We start from the raw sequence: 20,861 nt of genomic DNA on the forward strand, positions 1-20,861 counted from the left end.
ACATGTTTGCATGCTATTCTGTGAAAAGATATGGTATATTTTTTAAAATCATTTTTGTCTAACTTCCCCAATTTTGCAAACAGTATATTGGAGTAATTCTGGAATGTTTTTTATGTGTAATATTCAAGATTGTAATCATTGTTTTTGGCTATATTGTTAGGACTTCATTGCGTGGCTGCTTTTCCTGATAGGCAGGCAAGTATAATTTTGCCATTTAAGTGTAACTATTGGAAACTGCAAGACTTACTTAAAATTTATCAGGTCTTCAGACAAAATTTGCCATTTAAAGTCATATTGCAGAACATTATTGCTCAGAATAGCTTTGTTGTTATGGATAATACATAGAAGAAAAAAAATAAAGGCTGGGCTTAGAATAAAGACATTTTGTAACATCTGGCACAGACCACATGATTTCATTTGAATTTTAGGTTATTTGGATTCCTACAACCATTTTCCCTCATAACCGCTAGACCAAATATGAAATACCTAACTCCTTCTGGCTTGAGTTTTTCTTTGATACTAAGCAGTCCCTGAAGTGAGGTGATCACAGCGACAGTGGGTTATCTACCTCTCCCGCTGAAGCCCCAACCTTGTCTTATTTGTCTCAGAATCCTTCCTTCCTCACTCAGGGTTGGACACACAGTGGTTCCTTCATAAAAACTGCATATACCAAAGAAAACGAAGGGGGTGACAATAAACAGATGCCTGTTTTAAAGAGCTTTAGTGACACTGTTCAACAAGGTTAGCACTAGCCTGCGAACATGTGGACCCCGTCGTCTCTAAGTCACCCAGGTAACTGAGGTAAGCTAGCATGACCTTTGGCTTCCATCATCAATCCAGATAGTCAAAAGAAAATAGGTACTTTTCACTTCAAGATGTACCATGGATATTTGGCTGCTGAATGGCAGCACCTTACAAAGGTAATGACAACTGAAGAGATACTCATTGTAAGTACTCCCTGGGCTCAGTAGATCTCACCCTGCAAACCAAATCTCAGAAAAATCCAGTTGCTTCCCAAGATTGCCCATCCACTCAGCAAGCTGAGGGCTGGCATAAGAATCTGCTTCATTAAAGACCATGACTTTGAATAGTCATCCCAGAAATTTTGTTAACAACTGAGTTACCAGGTGAATGTAACATTTAACGAATAATAAAAATTTCAAATGCCACAGAGTTTGAAGGTTGCAGAAATCATTTTCAGTAAAAACACGGACTAAAATTCCAAAGGTCTGCAGCAACTCTCTTACTGTGGAATCAGAGCATATGTTCAAACCTGCAAATATATTCATGGTTACTTCCTACCTTAAACACATTGATAGGGAGATCAATGACCACATAGATAAGGTCTCCAAGGGCAAGGCTGGCTATCAGTGCGTTGGGGCCATTCCTCATACACTTGTTCTGGTAAATGATCCTGAGCAGAGTTGCATTCCCCACCATTCCCACGATGAAAATAGTACAAGATATCACAGTGTTAATGTATTTGAAAGCTGAAGTAATCTTAGTCTGCTGTGGGCAATAGCTGTGCATTGAGCCATTGCTAGGTAGGACCAAATTAGTGGGTCGATGAGTGGTGACCAGGAAGCTGAGTTCTGTCCCATGAAAAGTGGTGAAATCCACTGGAGTGCTTAGGTTTGTGCTGTAGCTCTCAGGATGATCACCGATTACATATCCAACCAGCGCTACCCAAAAGGTCACCTTGAGGCAAAAGGTTTCCATCGTGATGCAAATCTGAGGAAAGGGTTCTTATTGCGTTGCCTTTATACCCACACTTTTTTTTTTTCACCTGAAAAAGAAGGAGGAAAAATAATCTTGGTTACAAAATCCAGCTGCCAATAAAATTATAGTCAATGATTATTTACTACTTCAAGTAAAAAGTAGTATATATTTGGTAATTAAATAAAATAATCTGTGTCAGGTTATCTCATGGCAGGAAAAAAAAAATGAGAGAGAAGACAAAAGCTCCATTATGGCAAATTCTCTATCTCAGTCTCTGTCCCTCTGCCTCTCTGCCTTCTCCTCTTTCCCTCCCTCATCTCCATCCATAGCTATACTTTTATCTAGATTATGATATGGATGAGGATATGCCAGTTTTTCCTTTAGTAGATAAAAGTTACTTTTTTCTCTCTGTTTCAACTAGGCTGGTAAGAACCTGAGTTACAAAAATCTTCAAGAGTTACAAAATGTCACTTATTAATGGAAGAGAAAAGGCATTATTTGCCAAGTAGAAGGCACATGGTATTAAGACTAAAAATTAATCAATTCTGTAATTAACAATTTAATATTCCAAAATGTGTTCCGTTTGGCACATGATAATGAACGTGAGAATAAAATGTAGCACACGTAGCCAAGTTTAAAGTGTTATAAAATGCTCTATTAAAAATCAGAACTGTGGTTAACTCTATCAATACCTTTAACAATATCTTAGTTTCAATGAAAAATTACATAATTGACAAAGACAAGATATTTATTTTACTGAAAATCTTGGTGATTGATGTGTATACTCCACCTCTCTGACTGGAACTTTTTTCCTTTTCCATTCCTCAGAGATTATTATCATGATATTTGCCAATGAGTGAAACTGGGAGTAATGGCTTTCTCAGGCCAGGTACAGTATTCGGCTTTCCAAGGGACATCTGTCCCATGCGCTCTTTTAAACATCCTATACAGCTACATTTATAACTCCCACTGCACTGAGTGCTTCACATGCAAGATGCTCTCTAATGTATACCATGGTCCTGTGATACACGGTTAGGTTAGTTCCCTTATAAACATTGGGAACCAGAGGCTCAGTAAAGGCAAGTAGCCTGTTAAGTCCACAGCTGGTAGTGGCAATGCTGATTATAAGGCAGGTTAGTCTGACTCTGATCCTGAGCATTTAGCCACTGGACCACACCATCACTCATTCTTAGCAGTCTTAGCGCCCAAAATGTTTCAGCGGAAGTTCCAGAGCTTTGATGAAGCAATAGACTCGAGAGGGTGATTACATGTTTTCAAAAGATCATTTGTTGTTTCTGCTTAAGTGACTTGCAGAGAGCCCAAGTAGCCCTTCTTGTTCAGAAAGTCTAGATTTCTACTTCAATCCTTAAAGTAAAGATGCTGGGGTAATTGAGGGAGTTGCTGGTCACATAGCAATCGAAGGTAAATTAAAAAAAAATGGCTCTTCCCCTTTAAATATTTTGTGAATTTTCTTCTCTGTGAGTTTTTAATGATTCTTTAAATGAAGACCATAAGATCATTAATGCAATGGCACGTGTCTATGATTTATATGCCCAGGTCATAATTTAATTTTTAAAAATTGTGTCCCATTTTTTGATCTATTTATGGTTGGTATTGACCACTTTTAAGAATTTGGACAGTTATCTTGGGAAACCAACAGAGCTTAGGTTTCGACAATAAGTAGATGAAATAAGATTTATTCAGGTCGTACGGAAGGTCTGAAGTAAGTACAAGGTGCAAATACCATATACTTTTGCCTTCCCCTGAGGTTTTTCACAGGAACCTGCAACAATAATGACATCGTATGTATATTAATAGCTTATTATGTATGCACCTGTTATCTGACTTGAGCTTTACAACTCTAGGTAGGCAGGGGCAATATTCCCATTTTAACTGTGAGGAAAATGAGTCTTGAAGAAGTTAAGGCTTCGTGATCAAGAAGTGGCAGGACAGGTATAATGCCTCTCTTTGCTCTGCCTAATTATAAGTAGTTTGCAGTTGTTTCCTGCTTTTTACAGTTTGGAGTAAATATCTGACTGAATGTTGACAGACCTACCAAGTGCCACTACTTGCATTCCACAGTGGAGACCAGGACTCTAAGAACAAAGCATATCATCATTCTCCGTTTCAGATCACAGATATGGGAGAAAAATCCTTCAATACCTTGTGCTATTTGATGGCTAAAGCCTCCCAGTTTCCAGGTTGGAATGGACCCTTCAGCAACGTTTCCTTAAAAAATAAGAGAAAGAAGGCCTTTCCTGGAAACGAAGTGGCTCTTTGCCCAGCAGAGTCCACTAGGAGAGTATTTAGTGAACTGATCTGGCTATCATGGGCGGTATGACACTGGGGAAAGGTACTACTAGTGGTTGAACATTAGCATGCTGGTTTGCTTGGTCGGCTGCTGACGTAGGAGCTAAGGAGGCCAAGGCTGTGGGTTCTTATCAAGGTGTGAGGTGAGCTAGTGACCATCAAAACCATCAAAACCACTTTCCTTCCTCTGCGAGCACATCATTTCTGATGACATCTCCATCAGCTCTCTACGTGTATTTATTTTATTTTTTTTTATGATAGAGAGAGAGAGGAGAGAGGCAGAGGGACAGGTGGAGGGACAAGTGGAGGGATTGTGCCCTGGGCCAAAGGCAGGCGCTAAACCGCTGAGCCACCCAAGGATTCCCCTCTACCTGTATTAAGCAGCAGGGCTAAGGGATACTTGGCAAAGATGCATGGATCATGTTATCATTGGGTGAAAAATACAACAAAATAAACAACAACAAAAAAGGCCTCTCAAATACATGTTACTCCAGGGATGAATCTGTAGCCCAACCCATGGATCTAAGTCATGCTGTGCTTGAAACCCTCAGTCACTAGACCCAGCTCTAGTGAAGCTTCTTAGGTTCAGCCCAAGGGCTGTAGATTCTGCCTTCTTCATATTTGGGGGCTAAGAATTTGGTGGAGTTCAAAAGCTGTTACTGAGGAAGAGGACTGAATCCTTAGGCTTACACTGTAAGCATTTAACATCTTGGATTTTTAGGATTAAAGTTCGCCTGTAATTAGTAATTTGGAAATTCCGATCTTACCGAAATGGCATAAATTTAAAGCAAGTAATTTACTGAAACGATTGCCAAGGTGTTTCTCCATAGTTAACGCGGGGGGGGGGGGGGGGAGCTACGAGGTGGGGGGAAAGCCGTGAACAGCAACACGAGGAGGGGCGGGGGAGGGGGGGAGCCAAACGAATAAACTAGGAACTTTTTACTAGTTTGCCGCGGGCTCTGCTCTGGCCTTCCTGGCGACGCCCGGCTTTGATATGCCCCCACCCCGCCGGCCGCCAACTCTGCCCGGGGACTCCCCCGGGGTGGTGTCAGCAGAGGCTGCTGGTCTACACACAGCCCGGGTTTCCGCACGTGAAACGCAACAAGTGCCCTGTGAAGGGGAGCGTCCCCCGACCTCGGCGGGCGGGCTTCCGAGCCGGGGCTCCCCCGACCTCCGCGCGCCCCTCCCCGCGCCCTCCTGCCCGCCTGCCCCCCCTGCCTTCCCCACGCCCCCCTGCCTCCCTGCCCTCCCCGCGCCCTCCCCGCGCCCGCCTGCCCTCCCCACGCCCTCCCCACGCCCCCCTGCCCCCCTGCCCTCTCCACGCCCCCCTGCCCCCCTGCCCTCCCCACGCCCTCCCCACGCCCCCTGCCCGCCTGCCCTCCCCACGCCCTCCTCACGCCCCCCTGCCCCCCCTGCCCTCGCCCGCGCCCTCCCTGCCCCCCTGCCCTCCCCGCGCCCTCCTGCCCCCCTGGCCCTCCCCGCGCCCTCCCCGCGCCCTCCTGCCCCCCTGCCCTCCCCGCGCCCCCCCTGCCCGCCTGCCCTCCCCACGCCCTCCCCGCGCCCTCCTGCCCCCCTGCCCTCCCCGCGCCCTCCTGCCCCCCTGCCCTCCCCGCGCCCCCCTGCCCGCCTGCCCTCCCCACGCCCTCCCCGCGCCCTCCTGCCCCCCTGCCTCTCCCCGCGCCCCCCTGCCCGCCTGCCCTCCCCAGCCCTCCCACGCCCCCTGCCCCCTCCCGCCTGCCCTCCCCACGCCCTCCCCGCGCCCCCCTGCCCCCCTGCCCTCCCCACGCCCCCCTACCCCCCACGCCCTCCCCACGCCCCCCTGCCCCCCTGCCCTCCCCGCGCCCGCCTGTCCGCCTGCCCTCCCCACGCCCTCCCCGCGCCCTCCTGCCCCCCTGCCCTCCCCGCGCCCCCCCTGCCCCCCTGCCCTCCCCACGCCCGCCTGTCCGCCTGCCCTCCGCGCGGAGCGAGCAAAGGCTCCGAGGGAGCCTCACCAGCCGCCGCGGGGCCGCCGCCGAGGGCGTGAGGTTGCTCAACGCTCTCGCAGCCTCGGGGACGGGGAGCCCCAGGCAGAGCCCTGAGGCCGAATCCCGCCTGCGGAGGCCGGTCCGCAGCCCCGCAGCCCCCGCAGCCCCCGCCGCCCCGCCGCGCGCCGCGGGCAGGTGGGGGGCAGCCCCGGGGCGGGGGCGCCAGGCTGCGGGGCTCCGGGCTGTCCTCCGGCAGGCCCCCCCGCTCCCCGACGGGAAGAGGTGCACCGACCGTGGGGCTCGGCGGGGCGACGGCCGCCCGGTCCGCGCGCCGCCCGACGAAGCGCAGCCGAGCGCTGGTGCTGCACGGCCCGGCTCCCACGCCGCCCCGCTCCCGCGGGAGCTCCCGGAGCCGCAGCGGCCGCCGGCGGACCGAGCCTCTCGCCCGTGTGCGCGGCCGCCGGACCACGGGGACGACTGCGCGCGCGCCGAGCTCGCGGGAGACTCCAGGGGACACGCCCCCGCGCGGCCGGCCCCCTGCGCGCCGCGCTCCCGACCGTCGGCCCGGCCCCGGCCCCGGGGCTGCAGGAGCGCCCCCGCCCCCCCCCCCCCGCCGCCTGCCCCCTAGACCGCCCCCTCCAGGCCCCGGGGCGAGAGTCTTAACTCTTTCGCTCCCGAAGACCCAGAGCCGAGGGAGGCCCTGCGGAAACCCTTCCCTTCGCCGCGGGCGCAGGCCGGTTAGATCCGAGGGGGAAGGACTACAGATGGAGCCCGAGGGGAAGGGTGCTGCTGGGGGGGGGGGGGGCTCCACGTCCCCGCCCCTTGGCTTGCCTTGTCTGCCCCCCTTCTTAAGCTTGTGGCAAGTGAAAGAGCCAACTTAGCAGTGGACTGATCAAGTGTTGCTTTGATCTCATTCCTAGAAGCCTGCACCCCGAGGCTCCACACCACTCCAGGGCAAGGCCGGAGAGTCTGTGGAAGGGTCCAGTGTGTGGCTCAGAGAAACTTTGGATTCCTCAAGAAATCCAAACACCGAGGGGTGCAGACACTGCAGAAGGTAGGTCTCAGAATCTTTCTATGATAGAGAGTTTTATCCTAAATTGCGGAGTGGGAGAGGCAGTGAGTGAGGGACAAAGGCCATGGCCCGTGACATTCGAGAAAAACTTGAGGGCTCCTTAGAGAAAGTTCTCCCTTGGAGTCACTTAATGTGCTGCTGGTATGAGACATATTATGGAAACGTGCGTTTGGAGCGCTGGTAACATTACATACAGACTGTTCTGCTTATCTATTACAGCTAAAGAAAATCACCCCAAGACAGTAGTGGCTTCAGACAACAGCAGTCATTTACTTTACTCATCATTCTGCAATTTGAGCAGGGCTTGGCAGGGACAGCTCATCTTTGCTGGGGCTGGAGGCTCCAACTTGCAAGGCAGTTCACTCACTTGGTGATGAGTGTTGGTTTTCCTCCATGTTTGTCTCTCTACAAGGTGGTTTAGGCTTCCTCACAGCATGGTGGCCCGGTTCCAAGAAGGAGTGTCCAAAGAGTTGGGATGTGAAGCTGCCAGTTTCTTAAGGTCTGGCCTGGAAATTGGTACAGTGTCACTTCTGTAGAACTCTATTATGAAGCAGTCACTGGTCCCAGATTCAAGGTGAGGGGATATTGCCTCCACCTGTCAATGCAAGGCGTGCAAAGAAGTTTAAGAGGGGACCTTGTAAAATAATCAGAGAGATGCACAGAATATCATCATTGAATGAGGCCTTAACAGTCATGTAGTCCAACTGGACTAGGTATTATCCTGTGCATTAATCTATTCTATCTACAGCTTTCTCATGACAGAGGGGTCAGTCAGTCAAGGTAACTGATAGCTTCCATAAATGGATGCCTTAGTTTTCATGGAAAAAAAGGTACCCTCTCAAGCATATGGCTTGGCAAGCTGGCAGTATTTCCAGAGAAGAAAAAATTATTGCTTCCTTCCAGAAGAGGCAGTTCTACACCAGGGTTCACACCTTGGAATATGAAACATGTGCTGGATTTTAGTCCCTACTCACCCTGCAACCAGACACACTTGGACAGTGCACAACTTGCATAACTGAACATGTTAGTCTATCCAGTCTTTGGTAGAACACATTAATCAGTCCCTACATCCTGGGAACAGCTCATCCCACGGTGGCACAGGTCTAGTTATTAAAAGTTCCTTCTCTGGCTGTGCCTTGGTGGTTCAGTTGGTTAAGCATCTACCTTCAGCTCAGGGAATGGAAAATAGTGCAGTAGCTTGGCACTGCACAGTAGTATGGCAGTTCCTCAAACAATTAAACATAAAATTACTGTATTAATGATGTACGTATGTATGATGTATTGTATGATCCAACAAATTCTATTTCTGGGTATATACCCAGTGTGAATAAAACCAGGTATGTGCATACCTATGTTCATAGCAGCATTATTCACAATAGTCAAAAGATGGAAATAACCCAAATGTCCATCTATGGATGAATGGATAAACAAAATGTAGCATACACACATGCATAAAATGAAATATTATTCAGTCTTAAAAAAGAGTAAAATTCTGATACATGCTACAATGTAGATGAAACTTGAAGACATTATGTTAAGTGAACCATGCCAGATGCAAAAGGACAGCTATTGTGTGATTTTCCTTATATGAAGTGCTTTAGAGTAGTAGTCAAAATCAGACACAGTAAATGGTACAGTGGTAGCCATGGACTGGTCTTGGGGGAGACCTGAGGATGTACTATTTAATGTGTTTCAGAGTGTCAGTTTGGGATGGAAATGTTCTGGAGGTAGATGGTGGTGGTGGTGATGGTTGCACAACAATGTGAATGTACTTAATGCCACAGCTGCTAGCTTAAAAATGGTTAAAGTGATAAATTTATATTATGTATAGTTTGCCATACAAAAAATTCTTCCTGACATTGATATGAAATCTGCCTCTATATATTACCTGTTTATCTACCCTACACGTTCATAAAATAAATTTACTGCTTCTTCTAACAAAGATCTTTTTATGTGGATCACCAGCATAGATCTGCCTTTGTAAGGGATTGGGATTGCCTCATTTTAGGTGAGAACAACACAAACTTTCCTTAGTTTTTAGAGATTTATATTCTTGTCTTCTCTGCTTTGGGGAAAATGACTTCAATAGATTTAAATCTGTTTTCATTTAAATTAACTACTTCCACTAACCCCTCTCCCCATGTACAGGACTTTATATACTTACTCCACTTCTATATTCCCTGCTTTGCACTTTTTTTTTCTTTGTACTTTTTAAGTTTTTAAAAAGATTTATTTATTTATTTTAGAGAGAGATCGGGGGGCAAGGGTAGGGGTGGAGAGAGAGAGAGAGAGAGAGAGAGAGAGAGAGAGAGAATCTCAAGCGGACGCCCTGCTGAGCATGGAGCCTGATGTGAGACTCCATCTCACGACCCTGAGATCATGACCTGAGCTGAAACCAGGAGTCAGATGCTCAACGGACTGAGCCACCCAGGCGTCCGCCACTGCTTTGTACTTTTAATGAAAATACAATTAGTATATTGACTAAGTTTCTCAATTCTACTTCCAAGGATTATTTCTTTCCCCTGGAAGGTAGGTTGAAAGCAGATTTTTGGGTCTTTGGAATTTCCAGATTTTCTTAACCACACTTAACTTCTGGTTCAAGCAGCTCATAAGTGGAGCATTACTATAATGGTAATTACACTGATTTTTCTCAGCATCATATTATCATTATTGATTTCCTGAATAATTGCTGAAGATCAAGAAGTACTCAAGATAGCACTTAAAAGCCCAGTTCTCATGTATCTTTCGGATAAAAGTTCTTATGAATTTAAGTTTTTGATTCAAATTTGCAAATCCATTTCTCAATTGCTAATTCTTAAGATCCTCAAACTTGAAGTGCTATAAAGGATTTGTGTCTCACAGCATTTGCTAAAAATGTTGTGTTCACTTCAGTGCCCCCTGGGGGATAGGAAACATGAAGGGGTCAGAGAGGAACCACAAAGATAAAGAAAGGCTGGAAAGCTGGTTGTGAATGGAGAGGGGGAGAAACTGGGGACTTGCACATCAGAGACCTGGACCTGTCACCGTAGCCTTCATACTGGGCAGTGCCATGGTCAGGGCTTGCTGTTGACAACATACATCACAGGCCTGGAGAAGAAAAAGCAAGCCCATTGAGTTTAAGTACCATTTTTTTAAAGTTTTAAAAATTTATTTATTCATGAGATACACAGAAAGAGAGAGGCAGAGACACAGGCAGAGGGAAAGCAGGCTCCCTGTGGGGAGCCCGATGTGGGACTTGATCCCAGGACCCTGGGATCATGATCTGAGCCAAAGGCAGATACTCAACTGCTGAGCCACCCAGGTGCCCTTAAGTTCCATTTTTAATTAAACTTCACTACAGGCAGTTTGTTTTTAAAATAAAATGTTTCCAAATGTTAGCCTGTGATGGGTTGCTAAGGATTCTAAAGTGTTTTTTCACTGCAATAATGTTGCTCATGGTGGTCAAGACTGCAGGTTACCTCATTGAAACCTACTTAAGGCCTAATGTAGCCCAATGTTTTGTAGACCACTGGTAGTCTCACTGGAGGGCTGAGAAACTGTTCTATCTTAGCATCACTAATGGTTAGGCAAGCAGATATTAGTTGTCCTCTGATGACATATTCTATCTGGCCACAGATGTTTAACTTAAGGCTTTAGCTATACAAGTTTCCAGGAAAGATAGGAGACAGACATACAAGTTAAACAAATGCTATGAGGAAACAAATAGACAAATCCAGAAAGTGTGACATTTTACAGGACAATTGGCCCCAGCTCCTTAACAAGTCAGTCGATGAAAAAGGGGTATTTTTCTAGATTAAAAGAGACATAAAGGAGCACGACAACCAGGTGAACTGTCCTGGATTGGGTTCTGGTTTGGAGAAACCAACTGTGGGGGACATTTTTGGACAACTGGGAAAATTTAGATTTGGATTGGATATTGGATGCAGTGAAGGATTTACTAAATTTATCAAATGTGAAATGAACTTTATTAAATGCGATTCTTTTGGCATATAGGAGAACAGTCTTATATTTTAGAAATGCTATTTCGGGGATATATAATTTACCTTTAACTACCAAAGCAGAAACAAAAATGATATGAGTTAAGAGAAAGAAAAGAATATAAAGTACCTGGGCTTGGCACATAATAGGAGCTCAATAAGCCTTAGCTCTTTTTATTTTCATTTGTACCTTCCTTGGTTGTCCATGAGAATGGTAGAACAGAATAAGCAGCTTCACATGGCACCTTTAGTGACCTTAGGAAAGTGACATAGTAGCAGTGATGAGGGCCAAGGTGATCAATGGCATCTAAGGAGCTAGAACATAAAAGCTGGAAGGTTATCTGGTGTCTTGAAGTGGCTGTAAGGAGAACAATTATCCATAGCAGAGTTTATGCAACATGGCCCCAGGGATCCCTTTAATGACACAGGAGGGGTCTGAGGGTTCAAGATTTTGCTGGTGAGGACTAGAGGCCAGGATGGGTGCTATGAGGACATCACTGTGACTCTGACTTTTGAGTGTTCCTTTAGGTTGCTATGGGCTTGGGAACTGCAGGTTGCACTTGTAATATAAGATGACAAACAAAATATGCATAAGCTTGAATAAACAGACTTAATTGAAAGAGGTGACAGCAGGTGTTCCATGGAATAAGTTCGGATGAATAGAGGTAAGGACCAATAGCTTACAGTCTCTGCTTTAGATATGTCAGGAAAACTTTATGATAGCTTTTGAAATTGGCAGAGAAGATCACTAGGTGTCCTGTCTAGTGCATTTTTCTGTGTTATCTGTGCCTTCCATCAACTTTGAGCTCTTTTACAACTCTGTAGGTTGCAGAAAACTGGTAGCAATACAAGAGATTCTTGAATATAGAAATAACATTTTCGATTGGTAGAGATGCAAGAGATTCTTGCCTTGTGGATATTGACCACTTGTCTTAGCTCAAACTGCCATAGTAAAATACAACAGACTAGATGGTTCAAACAACAGATATTTATTTTCTCATAGTTCTGGAGGCTGGAAGTCCAATATCTGGGCACCAGCATGCTCAGATTCTCTTCCTGGTTTCTTGCTGGGTCCTCACATGGCAAAGGGAAAGAAAGTGAGAGAGAGAGAAAAGATATGTACCCTGGTATCGCTTTTTAAAAGGGTACTATTCCCATCATGAAGTCACCACTGTCATGACCTCATCAAGTCCTAGTTATCTCCCAAGGCCCCATTTCCAAATACCATCACATAGGAGATTAAGACTTAATGGGTTCTTTTTTTTAAATTTTTTAAAATTTTTATTTATTTATGATAGTCACAGAGAGAGAGAGAGAGAGAGAGAGAGAGGCAGAGACATAGGCAGAGGGAGAAGCAGGCTCCACGCACCGGGAGCCTGATGTGGGATTCGATCCTGGGTCTCCAGGATCGTGCCCTGGGCCAAAGGCAGGCGCCAAACCGCTGAGCCACCCAGGGATCCCAACTTAATGGGTTCTGATCAACAGTTCTAATGTGTGGAGGGGCATATTTGAGGGGGGCAGTTTTCCACACCACCAACTAGTTCTCGATGTTTACAATTCAACTTAATTCTGACACTATCTTTCCAGAAATAGCATCAGATTCTCCAAGTGGAGGGCCGGTCCCAAGAGATTGCACTCCATTTAAGAGGCCAATCACAAACCCAGGTTGTTGTCTGTGCTTCTGACTGACTGGCTGTAAATCAGAGGTTCATACACCCTCCTCCTTGGGTTTGATTAATTTGCTAGAGTAGCTCACAGAACTCAGGAAAGTTGTTTACTTACTGGATTACTGATTTATGACAAAGGCTATCAAAGGATACTAACCAATAGCCCAGTAAAAGATACACAGGGTGAAGTCCTGAACAAATTAGCTTTTGTCTTTGAGGAGTTTGGGGCCTGGCATGGTGGTACATGGAAGCCATCTGGTTCCCCAAACTGAAAGCTCTCCAAACCTTCTCTTTTTTGTTTTTTTGATGGAGGCTTCATTACATAGGCATCGTTGATTAAATCATTGGCCATTGATCATTGATACAGTCTCAAGAAATCAGGGCATGAGTTTGAAAATTCCAACCCTCTATTCATGGTTGGTTCCCCTGACAATTAGCCCCCATCCTTACTTGCTTTCCAGAAGTCATCTCATTAACATAGTCCCGTTGTGTTGGAAAGGGGCTTGTCATGAATAAGACATTCATTTCACCTTTATGGTTCTGAAGTGTTTTTTCTGCACTGAGGTCAAGAGACTAAATATTTTAACCAAAGATGCTCTTATTGCTCAGGAGATTCCAAGAGTGTTGGGATCTATGACCCAGGAATTGTTGATGAAAATGAAATACATGTGAGACATATACTCTGTTCATTAGAATGACCAAATATATATTCCTTATAAATCACAATATAGGTTTCAATATATGAATTTGAGAGGGAAACATTCAGTTTATAACATTTTGTCCCTACATTTCTTAAATTCATGTCTTTCTTGCATGAAAAATTCATTCATTCTAGCCCAACAGCCCCCAAAAGTCTTAACTCATTCCAACATTAACTCTAAAGTCAAAGGTCCAAAGTCTCATCTAAATATCATCTAAATCAGATATGAGTGAGACTGGCGGTATGATTCATCCCTAAGGCAAAATTCATCTCCAGCCATGAACCTGTAAAAACTGTGCTTCCAAAATATAATGGTGGGACATACATAGAATAGACAATTTGCTTGTATATAAGAGGAAATTGTTAAGATCACATCATCTTTAGGATATCAAAGGATATCAAAGGATATTATGGATCTGTGATGAATTTCTTCTGGAGCTTATAATTTACATATCTAAAAAGAAACTAGAAGCAGGAAGACGGGTTAGTGTTGAAGGAGGTAGGAACAAGTCTCCCCCAAATGTGCCACTTTGGCAGGTAGACTACTTTCAGCTGAAGGCAATTAAGACCCAACAGATTCAAGAGAAACTATTACCTCTCCCTCAAACTGCCTAAAAAATTTTAGATGGGGGGCTGGCCAGGAAACAGAGCTACTACCGAGAGATACCTTGCATGCTTGCTTGCTTTCTTTCTTCTTCTTTTTTAAATCAGAATGAACTATCTGAATGGCAAGAGGAACATAATTACCAAACATCTGCTTTTCTTATCCTCTTGTGAATCACCCTCCTCCTCCTTGAAGCCCCAGGCCCTTATCCCATTCCTTAGCTCAAGATGGCATATAAGCCTCAATTGTCTGATTTGTCCTGGGGTCTCATTGTTTTTGTGGGGCCCCCATATGAACGTAATTGAAATTGTTTTCTCTAGTTATTCTATTTTTTTTAGTTTTTTATTTAAATTCAATTTTCCAACATATAGAATCTATTTGTTAATTTGATTATTCAACCAGCCAGAGAACTTAGAAGAAAGATAGATGGAAAATTTTTTCTTCCTCTCCTACATGGTGTTACCTTAGTATAAAGCATAAGTGTAGAGAGTAAAGTGGCGGTAGACACAGCTTCGGTTTGGTGGTCAAGTTTAAGGCACAAATCCTAGAGATATTTAAAATGAGGAAGACCAAAATAGCAGGAAGTATATTCCATATAACAAACCCCTCCACCAAAAGAACATATTGGATTAAAACAACAATAGTTTATTAGCTCATGACATTGTAAGTCAGCAGTTTTGGTTAGATTCATCTGGGTGGTTCTTTTGCTGGTCTTGGGCAGGCTCATTTATGTAGTAGAGTTTCCTTATGTGTGTGTAGTCAGCCAGCATTTGATGGCCTCACTCACATATCTGGCTCTTGGCTGGAGCAAGGGATTCTCAGGGCCATGTGTCTTCCATTATCCAGCAGGCTAGCCTGGCTCATTGATCTGGTGGTGTCAGGGTTCCAAGTGCAGAAGCAAGGGCAAGCCCCAATAACCAAGTAGTCTTCAAGTGTCATCTTGCACCATGTTTGTTGTCATCCCATTGGCCAAAGCAAGTAACATGATCAGGGCCAGAGCCAGTATTAGAGGAGACTAACCAAGAGCATGGAAATAGAGAATTATTGTAGCCATTTTTGCAAACAATCTAGTGAAACCAAGAGTTTAAAAAAATATATATTTATTTATTTATTTATTTATTTATTTATTTATTTATTTATTCATGAGACACACACACACACAGAGGCAAAGAGATAGACAGAGGGAGAAATAGGCTCCTCTCAGGGAGCCCAATGAGGGACTCAATTTCTGGACCAGGATTATACCCCAAGCCAAAGGCTCAAAACTGCTGAGCCACCCAGGTGTCCCTAAACCAAGAGTTATTTTGTGGGAAAGAGTGCAGAGTAGATCTAGTGGAAGAAGCAGGAAGAATAAAAAAATAACTCTATACCAATATTTATTGATTAAAACTATGTACCAGGTTCTGTGCTAGGAAGACAGATTTTAAAAACCAACAGTGACGACTGAGTGGCTCAGGGTGAGATCCCAGACCTGAGATCAAGTCTCACATCGGGCTTCCTGCAGGGAGCCTGCTTCTGTCTCTGCCTCTCTCTGTCTCTCATGAATAAATAAATAAAATCTTAAAAAAAAAAAACAAAAAACGAACAAGATGTAACTCTATTCTAAAGAAGTCTAGATGCAATGAAACGTCGGGACACCTGCACCCCGATGTTTCTATCAGCAATGGCCACAATAGCCAAACTGTGGAAGGAGCCTCGGTGTCCATCGAAAGATGAATGGATAAAGAAGATGTGGTTTATGTATACAATGGAATATTACTCAGCAATTAGAAACGACAAATACCCACCATTTGCTTCAACGTGGATGGAACTGGAGGGTATTATGCTGAGTGAAATAAGTCAATCGGAGAAGGACAAACAGTGTATGTTCTCATTCATTTGGGGAATATGAATAATAGTGAAAGGGAATATAAAGGAAGGGAAAAGAAATGTTGGGAAATATCAGGAAGGGAGACAGAACATAAAGACTCCTAACTCGGGGAAACGAACTAGGGGTGGTGGAAGGGGAGGAGGGCGGGTGTTGGAGGGGAATGGGTGACGGGCACTGAGGTGGACACTTGACGGGATGAGCACTGGGTGTTTTTCTGTATGTTGGTAAATTAAACACCAATAAAAGTTAAATAAAAAAAAAATAAATAAAGAAGTCTAGAGTCTAATGGGGGAAAATACATAAACAGCTTAAAAACAACTCACCAAGGGTTAGGATAGAGCTATGCTAGCTAGAGGTTCAGGGAACATATTTTGTAAAGGGTTATCTAGTAAATACTTTGGCTTTGATAGTTATTAGACTTTGCTTTTATCTCAGAATGTGAGCAAAATGGCCAGATGAGGAAGATGGACAGTGAATCCATTAGGGTACCAGGAAAAGGAGAGGTTTATATAAGTGGGAAGAAGAGGAATTAAGTTTTTAAACAGTTTGGAAACTGTTAAGCATCAGATCCATTCAAGTGGATGTGATGGATATCTAAGGGCCTGTGGAACAATAGGCCTGGGCCTAGGTGAGGCCTTTGGTCATGAACGAGGGTAGTAAGCAGTAACTGAAGCCATGAACTGGAAGCATTTCATTTGGAGACTGAATGTGAAAAAAGGAAAGGGCTAAGAAGCTAGGATGAGCCTTGTACAAAGCATTCAGTTTAGGGTAAGCAGGTCTGCTTGTCAAACAGAGAGAGAAGCATCAGAGAAAGAACCAGGGAAGGGCCACATCTGTGACAGGAAGAAAGAAGAGAGTTATGGCAATGAGTGAGTGGTCAAGAGAGGTCAAAGGGAATGAAGACTGAGAATGGGACGGGGAGATGGTCAATAAGGGGGATATTGTTCTAAGAATGTCAGGTTGGGCCTTTAGGCAAACTCCTGCTTTACACACATTCAAAATAACTTTGTAATTAGAAACAGCACAAAAAGATATGCAGGAACATTGCTAAGTAGTGAGTATAAATCTTTCTGCTAAATTTACTTTTGTAATATGTGGAAGAAAAGTCAACACCATCTACAATTAGCTTATACTACATTGGGCTTTTTTTCAAGACTTCTTGGTAAGTCTGGAAAAAGAATTTTATTGGGGAAATAATTCTACCTAGATTATTTAGGTAGAGGTGAACAAGAGACAAGGAAGCTGGCCTGTAAGGTGAACGTTGAGGCAAAGCCTCTTCCTAATCTCTTTAATTTATATTTTTAAAATGCTAAGATATTTTTCATGACCTCATCTGAATTCTGAGTTAAGGAAACAGTGATTGAGACTTCCAGCTTTCCATATATGATTATTGATTTAATTTTGTAGCAAAGTGTTCAAATTTTTTCATCTTAATTTGTCAACCAGAGCTTTAAAACTGCTATTCTGAAATTGATATCCAAAACTGGTTGATGGGTTTGTGCTGTGAAAAATCTAACATTTGCACCCCATGGCTTGAAATGCCTCGATTTTGTAGACATGGTGAGCACATACACTACACTCCAGGCTCCATAGCTCTGCTCCAACTTGCCACTTCAGGTTTGCATGACTTAAAAAAAAGTGTTCAGTTTGCTTAATGTGCTTTTCAAATGTACATATTTCTGTGGAAGTATTTTAAAGTAAGTTATGAACATCATAGCATTTGCTTCTAGATATTTGATCATCTCTAAAATATAAGAAGATTTTTCTATTGAATATATTGATGATTTTATTAAATACTTATTTTTATTGAATTTGTGATTTCATTATGTGTTTATTTCTTCTCAAGCATACGAATTCAATTTTGATGTTTTCCTGAAGCACTTATTTTTTGCTGTTCTCTTTTAATCAAGTGTGCATAATATCTTCTATCAAAATGTTGGTATTCCATCAACATTTCATAATTCATAAAGCGTCCTGTGGTTGCGTAACATTAGGGAATGGTGATGTAGGTGTCTCAAGGAAGTGGTTATGTGTCATTATTCCTAACTTTAGTAATACTATGTTGATATTAGTCATTTCATGTAAAACTTATTCATGCTATAGTTTTGTAATTTCTATCTATGTGAGACTTAGAAAAAAATAGACTCATGCCTTGAATCTATTAAGTTTTAGAGATTGTTTTAAATAACATTTTAAGCTCTTTTGCTTTGAGCCCTTACCTACTTTAATCCTTGGAGACGTTCTTTAATGTTTTTTTTTTTCCATTTCTGGTCTGTGGTAATAGTTTTCTAGAACATTTCTTTTCTTTATCCTTAGTGGCTGGTAAGAAGCTAACTTGAGTTCATATAAAAGACTTTGTCTTGTCCCCTCTATCTATCTTTATTCAGAGCTAGTTCTAGAATACTGAGAATGTGTCGTTTGCTCGCATCTACACTCCCATCCCAGGGTTCTTCAAGGATCTTCACTGTCTTCTACCCAAACTACAGGAAACTGAAACTCCAGAGTGTCTTGTCTGTCCATCCTCAGCATTATTAATGGAATCTGACTAGTATGTGTTTATCATCCATACAGACAAGGATAGTCAGACAAATACATTTGATGACTCTCAAGCAAGTGCTATCCAGTTTCACCCTTTCTGCCAGCAAGCCTTCCATATGTGCCACTCACTCCAATCAGAGTACCCTCCCAGTTCCTTTTCAGAAATACCCTCTCATTGTCCTTCTATCAGAGCCTCTGATGCACCTGGCAGGTGCATCACTCAGCTTATCAGACTCAGCCAGCTGAGACCACTCAGCTTATCACTCCAGGGGTTAGAATGCATCCATTTTCTCTTTTAGACTCCTTAAATGCTTGTTTAATTTTATCCCTTTTTAAAATTGTCTTTATTTAGGCTTTGTAATGGAAGAGAATTTAAAAGATATAGACCCTGGTCCCACAAAATTCAAAAATAAAAGGATGACTGTGGGTAGTAATCATGAGGCCCACCCTAGGATAGAATATTTCTGTGATTAGAACTGGATTTAAAAAAAAAAAAAAAGAACTGGATTTTTTTTTTCGATAATAGTTTACATTTAACTTACTTACCTTTTTCAAATTGCATTTATAGCCAACATTTTTTTAAGCTTCAGCGTATTCCCATGAAAAAAGTAGGGCAGGTATAGGCAAATTTCATTTCCTTACCAGTTTCTTTGGAAATTGCATCATAAGGTAAATTGTTCTAAGGAGATCCCATTTTCCCCAAAGGAACAATGTTACATTTGGAGGTTACATACCTTACTAAAGACTCTCAATTATCTTAGAGTTATTCTAAAAAGTGTAGTAGCTGTTCAATAAAAAACCTGACAAATCTTTTCACACTTTTTTTCTCGTCAACAATGTTCTTAAAAAAATAAAAACCAAGATTAATCTTTACTCTCTTCAACATTCTCAATTTGCCCAATATTATGAATATGGTTACTTGATACTAGATATTTGAAAGCTTCCCTCCTTCAAAGACATTGGACTTCTGAATACTTTGTTGACAGATATTCGATATCAGTATTCTCCTGCTTCACTGGTACCTATAAATATTGTAAACAGGCTACAAGCTCAGAATTTTAAAAATGGAACAATATCACAGTAGTGCTATGATTGGAATAAGATAGGATCTTAATTTAACTACATATCCTTTTGATGGTGACAAATACGAATTACTAAAGGCTATAGAATTAATGTGTGTATTAACTATCATTCCATGAATATAGCTAGGAGCAGGGAGGGATTGCTCATTGTTCAGGAAAAATGGTGGAATATAGAGTTACAGTAGTCCCCCCTCACCTGTGGCATTTATTGGCATTTCCACTTACTGTGGTCAACTGGAAGCAGCTGACCATCCTTCCGAAGAATCATCAGAAGGTCATTAGTAGCCTTTGATGCTACACTGTGTCAAAATGCCTATGCCTTTTACCTCACTTCATCTCATCACTCAGGCATTTTGTTATCTCACATCATTACAGGAAAAAAGGGTGAGTACAGTACATAAGATATTTTGAAAAAGACACAGAGACCACATTCACATATGTTTTATTACAGGACATTTTTATAATTGTTCTATTTTTAGTTATTGTTAGTTTCTTACTGTGTATAATTTATAAGTTAAACTTTATCAAGGTTTGTATGTATAGGAAAAACTGGTATATACAAGGTTTGGTGCTACCCACGGTTTCAGGTAGCCACTGGGGGATCTTTGAACGCATCCCCAAGAATAAGCGGGAATGATGTGCAGCCATATGAATGCTGGCAGAATTTGTGATAAAAAGGTGAGAAAGCTATTTTCAGATTGCTTCTATTTTCTCAGTGAAATAGGAAGTAAAACCATTAGTTGAAAGTAACAACAGAGAGAATAAAATGGAGTAAGCTTCCTTAAGAGGGTTAATTTAAAATGGAGCTGGGTGGACATTGAGCATGTAGGGCTTATGCACGTCTTCATCTCAAATTCTCAGAATTTTTGCTGAACTTAGCTGAAAGCCTAGGCATCTGTTATATGTTAAAATGGACACAAATGAACTTTCTGCCTAACACTAGCCCTAGCATCCAATCATGCATAGATTAGTATAACTATACCAGCGCCAATCACATTTTGTCTGAAACAACTTATGTAAATTCTCTCTTTCCTCTTTAAAAGCTCTAACCTCCCTTGTCTCTCTGGAGCATGCTTTTGATTTTGGTGGGGTCTGTGTCTCCCAACTGCAATCTCTAAGACCCTAAATAAATGCACATATTTTATTTTAGAGCCTGTGTCTTTTGTCTTGGTGGTTCACAAGAGTGAGGATTGAGGATGAATTGAGGGAAAGGGCTGAAATTATGGTCTCTTGTCCTAGACTCTTGGGAAGTGATCTACTAGGGTGTAATGCAAGGATGCCAGGCAATACAGAAGCCTTGTCAGAGCTTTGTGTTAGCAATATCAAAATGGGGCTGCACACTGTTGAGTACTCTTTAG

At 43.1% G+C, this 20,861-nt stretch overlaps 2 protein-coding genes across 3 annotated transcripts in view; one reads left to right on the top strand and one right to left on the bottom strand.

Moving 5' to 3' along the window:
* EDNRA (endothelin receptor type A) overlaps positions 1 to 6,469 on the bottom strand; it is a 56,796-nt gene extending 50,327 nt beyond the window's left edge. The window contains exons 1-2 of one of the 2 annotated variants that reach the window (XM_041738505.1): positions 6,286 to 6,469; positions 1,303 to 1,786 (exon numbers count right to left, since the gene is read on the bottom strand). In XM_041738505.1, the coding sequence (XP_041594439.1) occupies positions 1,303 to 1,719 (417 nt within the window). In that variant the 5' untranslated portion in view covers positions 1,720 to 1,786; positions 6,286 to 6,469. Of the gene's footprint in view, positions 1 to 1,302; positions 1,787 to 3,882; positions 4,354 to 6,285 lie in introns of those variants that run through there. The other variant, XM_041738506.1, reaches the window with a different exon arrangement.
* Positions 4,057 to 20,861, top strand: part of LOC121480991 (basic proline-rich protein-like) — a 79,258-nt gene continuing 62,453 nt past the window's right edge. Inside the window, exons 1-4 of the mRNA XM_041737970.1 lie at positions 4,057 to 4,072; positions 4,130 to 4,172; positions 6,250 to 6,730; positions 6,914 to 7,047. Of these exons, the coding sequence (XP_041593904.1) occupies positions 4,057 to 4,072; positions 4,130 to 4,172; positions 6,250 to 6,730; positions 6,914 to 7,047 (674 nt within the window). The remainder of the gene's footprint in view (positions 4,073 to 4,129; positions 4,173 to 6,249; positions 6,731 to 6,913; positions 7,048 to 20,861) is intronic.

This window comes from Vulpes lagopus, chromosome 23 (assembly GCF_018345385.1).
Source record: "Vulpes lagopus strain Blue_001 chromosome 23, ASM1834538v1, whole genome shotgun sequence".
Lineage (NCBI taxonomy): Eukaryota > Metazoa > Chordata > Mammalia > Carnivora > Canidae > Vulpes > Vulpes lagopus.